General features: G+C 42.7%; 1 protein-coding gene across 1 annotated transcript; it reads right to left on the bottom strand.

The window, feature by feature from the left end:
• Positions 1 to 5293: 5293 nt before the first annotated feature.
• On the bottom strand, positions 5294 to 7147 carry LOC123754169 (uncharacterized). The gene is made up of 2 exons (XM_045736376.2): positions 6487 to 7147; positions 5294 to 5442 (listed from the first exon to the last, which is right to left on the bottom strand). Exons 1-2 carry the CDS (start codon positions 7145 to 7147, stop codon positions 5294 to 5296), a joined length of 810 nt encoding a protein of 269 aa, XP_045592332.2.
• Positions 7148 to 8257: the final 1110 nt, after the last annotated feature.

The following is an 8257-nucleotide window of genomic DNA, read 5'->3' as shown; positions in this document are numbered from 1 at the left end:
AATTTCATCAACACAAGGCAGAACACGAAACAATGGATATTGAATAGAAGTGTTTGTAGAAAGCCTATTGGTCCATATTTCTTGATGCTTCTATATTGGAGCGGAGTCTTGAGGTGGGTAGAATATAGTTGTGCAATAATTGGCTGTTGATTGCTGGTGTTGAGTTCTTGATGTGTAGTGCCTCGCAAACGTCAAGCCGCCTGCTATCGCTGTATCTATCAGTTGCGAGGCACTACACATCAAGAAGTCAACACCAGCAATCAACAGCCAATTATTGCACAACTATATTCTACCCACCTCAAGACTCCGCTCCAATATAGAAGCATCAAGAAATATGGACCAATAGGCTTTCTACAAACACTTCTATTCAATATCCATTGTTTCGTGTTCTGTCTTGTGTTGATGAAATTAATACCCTATTAATGCCACATCTTGTTCTGTCTTGTGTTAATGCCACATCACCCCTTCCACCTCACTCAAATGTAGATATAAAATCGGAGATGCGTAAGTTCTATTCAGTTGTGTATTTGTGAACTAAAGTCTTTGAAAATGTAATAAGTTTTACGAAACGCGCTCATGTCGCGTCAGACTAGAAATAAAAATGAATTTTGGAGAATTGATTTTTGATTTACCTCCAACAGTGAAAGGAAATGTACGAAAGATTGAGAAAATTCGTGTTAGAATTATTAATCTTACTTTTTCGGTCATATTTAATAATATATGTCTACAGGAAAGACTGCTACCAAAATATACTAATATATATATATATATATATATATATATATATATATATATATATATATATATATATATATATATATATATATATATATATATATATTTATATATATATTAGTATATTTTGGTAGCAGTCTTTCCTGTAGACATATATTATTAAATATGACCGAAAAAATAAGATTAATAATTCTAAAACGAATTTTCTCATTGTTTCTTATATTTTTCTTCACTGTTGATGGTAACTGAAAAATCAATTCTCCAAAATTCATTTTTATTTCTAGTCTGACGCGACACTTGAGCACGTTTCATAAATCTTATTACATTTTCAAAGACTTCAGTTTACACACACACAACTATAACTGAACAGAGCTTGTTTGTTGTTGTTTAAGATTCGCTACTCAGAACGATAAGTTCCAGTAGCACGGGCTATGGTGAGCCCATAAGTGGAGGCTCTTTGGAGCCATTATCTGTATCAGTGGTTGATACTAGAGATGTGGCGATGGATGGGGGTCTTCATGATGGTTTTCAGCCTGGAGGGCTGGCTATACCAGTTATGGAGCTGGTGGAGTTGGTGTAGACCTCTAGGTTTTCCGTTTTTTCTTTGCCTGCGACTTTGGCTGAGCAGTGCTGTCGTTAGAGTTTGGTGACGTGGCCTCCATGAGGAAGTCTTGAACCGTGTAGGTGTCGTATTTGTGATGCGGCGGTGGAGCTCCTACTATGATTTCCTCGTCTGAGGAGTCCGTAACCTCCGTAGTGGGCGTTTTTGTCTTTCGCCTCGCAGCCTTAGGTAGGTTTAGGTGTCGTTGATTGGTGGTTGTAGCTATTTCAGGAGCGCTGGTGGTGCTGTTATCGGTTGTAGACAGCACGTCTGCTAGTGCGGCTGCTGAGATAGTGATGGTAGGAGTGTTGGGAGCTGGAGAAGGAATTACCTCTGTTTGTGTCGCCCGGGTCATGGTCGGTTCTGGAGTCGGTGTTGAAGTTGACCGCATGGTCGTCCTGGTGGTAGTCTCCGGAGTGGTAGAGGAGGCAGTGAGATTTACGCTAGTGGCTATGATGGGCGCCAGGCCATTGTCTATGTATAATGCGTCTAGTTCACTGACAAAGCGCTGGTTGTCTGGTCCTGCAAGCCTTTCCGCTAGTTTAAGAAGACCAGGGATAATGCCTGCACGTGATGCAGGGGGCTGTGAAGGAGCCTGTGGGACCTTGGGTTCCCAATGAGAAGGCTGTGTCGCCTGCTGGGAGGAGCCACATGTTGGTAGGACCGGATAGTCTTCTGGTCGACTAGTGAGAGCTAAGGTGGTGAGTTGAACGCTTGGGGCTCTGGTCGAGGAGGTAGACGAGTTGTTTCTTTTGGCTTCAACCTGGGCCTTGATGATTTCCTGTCTGCGGGGGCAGCGGTAGGAAATTGCGGGGTGATTGCCATCACAGAGCAAGCAGTGATGGACTGTTGCCTTGCATATGGAGTAGTGATGGTCCAGTGCGCACAGGCTGCACTTCTGGACAGGGTGCTGACACTTGTTGGTTGGGTGGGAGAGCTCGTAGCTCTTAAAGCACTGCTGGATCTCATGGTATCGTTCCTTTTTTATTTGGTGGGGTGGTATTTTTAGGCCGAAGCAGTAGAATCCTTGTGTGGCAGCCTGGGTGGCCGCAGCTATGGTGGTGAACGTAATCGTCATTGATGTTTTGTCGGTGTTGCAGAACTCTAGGTTGAATACCGACAGGTTTGGATTTTCGTCCTCGATATTGTTTATGATATGATGTTGAGGTCGCTCAGCGATCCACCGGCTAGTCCTGCTGGTAAAAACAGTTCTTCCGGCCAGGAACTGACGTGGGAAGTGAGGATGTAGGTAGTGCTCTTTGCGAAGAAAGGCATCGTTAGTGAGGAGTTTTTCTAGCTCCTCTTCACATGAGAAGTAGAGCACGATATCTTCACCTTCCTGGCTAATGTCAGCGGGTTTGAGGCCAGTTACGTCCTTCAGGACCTTTAAAGTATTGCTTCTTCCGATAGCATGACCGTCAAGTGGAGTAGCTCTGACTTTAAGACGTTTGGGTCGCATTGTGACCACACTGCGCCTTGTGATGTGTTGGCGGGAGATGTCTCTCCCGTCCTGTGTGTGTCGACAGAGCTTAAACATCTTCGATTTTATACCTGCATTTGGGTGAGGTGATGTGTTACAACAGTTTTGGATGAGGTGAAAACAAACTTTCAACACAAGACAGAACACGAAACAATGGGTATAATATTTTGTAAGTTAAAGGGAAGAATGGAAGTAACTGCAAAGGGCCTATTGGCCCATATTTCTTGATGCTTCTATATTGGTGCGGACTCTTGAAGTGGGTAGAATATAGTTGTGCATTAATTGGCTGTTGATTGCTGGTGTCGACTTCTTAATGTGTAGTGCCTCGCAGATATCTAGCCGCCTGCTATCGCTGTATCTATCGATGATTTCTGTGTTTTTTGTTAAGACTTCTCTGGTGAAGGTCTGGTTGTGGGAAGAGATTATATGTTCCTTAATGGAGCCCTGTTGCTTATGCATCGTTAATCGCCTGGAAAGAGATGTTGTTGTCTTGCCTATATACTGAATTCTTTGAGGCTTACAGTCCCCAAGTGGATATTTGAAGGCATAGACGACATTGGTCTCTTTTAAAGCGTTCTGCTTTGTGTCTGGAGAGTTTCTCGTGAGTAGGTTGGCTGTTTTCTTGGTTTTATAGTAGATCGTCAATTGTATCTTCTGATTTTTGTCTGTAGCGATAACGTTTCTATTAACAATATCTTTCAAGACCCTTTCCTCCGTTTTATGAGCTGTGGAAAAGAAGTTCCTGTAAAATAGTCTAATAGGGGGTACAGGTGTTGTGTTAGTTGTCTCTTCAGAGGTTGCATGGCGTTTCACCTTCCTTCTTATGATGTCTTCAACGAAACCATTGGAGAAGCCGTTGTTGACTAGGACCTGCCTTACCCTACAGAGTTCTTCATCGACTTGCTTCCATCCTGAGCTGTAGCTGAGAGCACGGTCGACATAAGCGTTAACGACACTCCTCCTGTACCTGTCTGGGCAGTCACTGTTGGCATTGAGGCACATTCCTATGTTTGTTTCCTTAGTGTAGACTGCAGTGTGGAAACCTCCGCTCCTTTCCATGGCTGCTACATCTTGAAAGGGCAGCTTCCCATCCTTCTCCATCTCGTAAGTGAAACGTAACACAGAATTCTGCTCAAATGCCTCCTTCAGCTTCTGCAGATGTCAGACATCTGCAAGAGGTGAAGGAGGCATTTGAGCAGAATTCTGTGTTGCGTATATATATATTATATATATATATTATATATATATATATATATACATATATATATATATATATATATATATATATATATATATATATATATATATATATATATATATATATATATATATATATATATATATATATATATATGAATGCATTACTGGAATTATTGATCTTGTAGAAACTATGTACTACAGGCATTGTTGATCTTATAGTATGAACTTTCTATGCTTCTACAATCACCTTCTGTGGTGCTGTTTGGTGAAGTCTGGATCTGAGCGTAGGCATGGTATCAAAGTCGTTACTTTTGTGTATTTAGGGTGTTTTTTTCTCTTATGAGTATAGCTTCCAGTATTTACAGTCTTCTGCGGTCAGAGGTGGATGTGAGGATTGTTGTATTATCTACTAGCATGTTTCTAGTGAGTGTTGTGTTATGTACACATTGTATAAGGTTTCTAGGAAACATGGCAGGTCAGTCTTCTCGAAAGCTTTGTAGTCGTCATACCAATATAAGTAGATCGAAGGTGACATCCTTCATTGGGACAGATAAACTAGTATACCACGTTTACTTTTTGGAGAGGGTTGCATTGTGTATTTGGGCTCTTATTGAATATTAAATCATCAGTCATTTTTGTTTTGTAGTAAATAAAAAAATTCCAATGTTTGGTCTGGGGTTTTCAAATGGAGTGAAACCGCCAGAAAGATTCAGAACAAACTAATATTAACTTACCTACTTTTCTTCTTACGGTGGAAACTATAGTTTCAGGGTGAGAATGGAAATGAGTTAATCAATATTTTTTATTTTATTATGTCACCCTTTGTGTGAACCGTAACTCCCGAGCGCCTTCAACGCATAACAGTATAATTGTAAAGTTAACAGTGCTGGTCACATCCGCGACCGGCAGACTCCCTGACCAGCAGACTCCCTTACCAGCAGACTCCCTTACCAGCAGACTCCTTGACCAGCAGACTCGCGGCATGCCAAACATGGTCCCAGGCACAGCCAGCACCTGATCTGCCGGACGTATACAGGTAAACATTATTAAAAAAAAAACAGGTGACACCTTGCTTTAATTGTTGTTATTGTACTTTATTTTCATCTGCCACAACGCAGCTTGACGACCTTCGCAACAGGATCCTGGAACTGCGTACCATGACTGTTGGAGACGCCGCAGACAAGAAGGTAAGTGTTTGGCTCTGTTGTACATGGGAGATTTTTCAGTCAAGAACCACATGAAGGGATTACATCTGTCCAGATCCACAGGAGAGGTCTTCATCTGTCCAGATTCACAGAAGAGGTCTGCATCCGTCCAGATCCACAGGAGAGATCTGCATCTGTCCTGATCCACCGAAGAGGTCTGAATCTATCCAGATCCACAGGAGAGGTCTGAATATGTCCATATTCACCGAAGAGGTCTGAATCTGTCAAAAGGAGCAGATGAGGCTTGTATCAATCTAAAACAATAGTTGTGAATCATTACTGAGATTTGCCTCGGTCGAGTGGGGGTCTCAGCTGATGCAAATCTTAAAATTTACAATTGTCGAGAACTAAAGGTTAGATGTTCATTTGTAGCGAACAATAAATGATGTTTATATTTGTCGAGGACCAAAAAATTCCTATTAATGTCATGAGCATTTACAGAAAACCATGGGTGATGTCGCTCTGCCGATAGCAACATTTTCATTATATATGCAAGAGACAAACCTTAGTAATCTCTTTCTAACTATGGGAAGTGGGAATTGGAAAATATCACATGTATGCAGAGGATCAAAACGACACACATTCACACAACTCCAAGAACAGACAATATATTAGAGCACAGTTGAGGAGGAAAACAGGTTAATTAATTTATATTGGGGGATATAAAACTAAATTTAATATGTTAAACTTCAGTAAAAACTGATCGAGGGAATGGGAAAGTTTTAAACAAAGCTGGCAAACAGGGACCCTAACAGAGATAAGGAAAGGGATCCCTAAGAGAGATAATGACAAGGACCCTAACAGAGATAATAACAGTGACCCTAACAAAGATAATTCCAGTAACAGAAAAATATTTAAGGAAAGAGCAAGTGAGAAAGAAAAGTATATGTAGGAGAGGTCAGGGTGAGTTGTGCTTTTGTCAGTGTGACCTGTGCTCTTGTGAGTGTGACCTGTGCTCTTGTGAGTGTGACCTGTGCTCTTGTGAGTGTGACCTGTGCTCTTGTGAGTGTGACCTGTGCTCTTGTAAGTGTGACCTGTGCTCTTGTGAGTGTGACCTGTCCTCTTGTCAGTGTAACCTGTTCTCTTGTGAGTGTGACCTGTGCTCTTGTGAGTGTGACCTGTGCTCTTGTGAGTGTGACCTGTGCTCTTGTGAGTGTGACCTGTGCTCTTGTGAGTGTGACCTGTGCTCTTGTGAGTGTGACCTGTGCTCTTGTGAGTGTGACCTGTGCTCTTGTGAGTGTGACCTGTGCTCTTGTGAGTGTGACCTGTGCTCTTGTCAGTGTAACCTGTGCTCTTGTCAGTGTGACCTGTGCTCTTGTCAGTGTGACCTGTGCTCTTGTCAGTGTAACCTGTGCTCTTGTCAGTGTAACCTGTGCTCTTGTCAGAATAACCTGTGCTCTTGTCAGTGTAACCTGTGCTCTTGTCAGTGTAACCTGTGCTCTTGTCAGTGTGACCTGTGCTCTTGTGAGTGTGACCTGTGCTCTTGTCAGTGTGACCTGTGCTCTTGTCAGTGTGACCTGTGCTCTTGTCAGTGTGACCTGTGCTCTTGTCAGTGTAACCTGTGCTCTTGTCAGTGTAACCTGTGCTCTTGTCAGTGTGACCTGTGCTCTTGTCAGTGTGACCTGTGATCTTGTCAGTGTAACCTGTGCTCTTGTCAGTGTGACCTGTGCTCTTGTCAGTGTAACCTGTGCTCTTGTCAGTGTAACCTGTGCTCTTGTCAGTGTGACCTGTGCTCTTGTCAGTGTGACCTGTGCTCTTGTCAGTGTGACCTGTGCTCTTGTCAGTGTGACCTGTGCTCTTGTCAGTGTAACCTGTGCTCTTGTCAGTGTAACTTGTGCTCTTGTCAGTGTAACCTGTGCTCTTGTCAGTGTAACCTGTGCTCTTGTCAGTGTAACCTGTGCTCTTGTCAGTGTAACCTGTGCTCATGTCAGTGTGAAAAGGTGTTCTTGTCAGTGTGACCTGTGCTATTGTCAGTGTGACCTGTGCTCATGTCAGTGTGAAAAGGTGCTATTTTCAGTGTGAACTGTGTACTTGTCAGTGTGAAAAGGTGTTCTTGTCAGTGTGACCTGTGTGAAAAGGTGTTCTTGTCAGTGTGACCTGTGTGAAAAGGTGTTCTTGTCAGTGTGACCTGTGCTCATGTCAGTTTGAAAAGGTGTTCTTGTCAGTGTGACCTGTGCTCATGTCAGTTTGAAAAGGTGTTCTTGTCAGTGTGACCTGTGTGAAAAGGTGCTCTTGTCTGTGTGACCTGTGCTTATGTCATGTTTGAAAAAGTTCCCTTGTTAGTGTGACCTGTGCTCTTGTCAGTGTGATGTGTGCTCTTGTAGGTGTGATGTGTGCTCTTGTAGGTGTGATGTGTGCTCTTGTAGGTGTGATGTGTGCTCTTGTAGGTGTGAATTTGTGCTCTTAAAAACGACACCCGTGTCCTAGTGTCTAGCACGATATTATTCTCTGGATTGGCAATGCCACACAACATAACTTCATTTTAAGCACTGAAAAAACTCTTGAACTTAGGTTTAAAGTCAAACAGAATACAGGAATATCCAGCTAGACTGTGACTGGTGGGTACATTGTGAACCTGGACCACAGCAAAAGTCGCCAAACAAACCATCAAATTAGAAGTGGTTGAGAACTTGAACATGAACTACATTAAGAACTCTCAACATCAAAACAGAGAAGATATTTGGAAATTGCTGGGGTGTAAGTAGGTGATCTGAAATGATAGTGACTTCTGCAGTTTCAAGAGAATTTGAATAAAGAATTATAGTATATCATCCAGGGACAAGGGTGAATGACATAGAGGATAGAAGGAATAATATATTGTCAGCTACTGGGATCTATCTTGAGGTTATCTTGAGATGATTTCGGGGTTTGGCGTCCCCGAGGCCCGGTCCAAGACCAGGCCTCCTTTTTGTTACCCCGCCCCCCAGGAAGCATCACGTAGCAGCTGTCTAACTCTCAGGTACATATTTGCTGCTAGGTAACAGGGGGGCATCAGGGTGAAAGAAACTCTGCCCATTTGTTTCCACCTCCACCGGG

Source organism: Procambarus clarkii, chromosome 6 (genome assembly GCF_040958095.1).
Source record: "Procambarus clarkii isolate CNS0578487 chromosome 6, FALCON_Pclarkii_2.0, whole genome shotgun sequence".
NCBI classification, from domain to species: Eukaryota; Metazoa; Arthropoda; class Malacostraca; order Decapoda; family Cambaridae; genus Procambarus; species Procambarus clarkii.
Note: the sequence above shows the minus strand (reverse complement) of the source record. Positions and strands in the feature narration are given on the sequence as shown.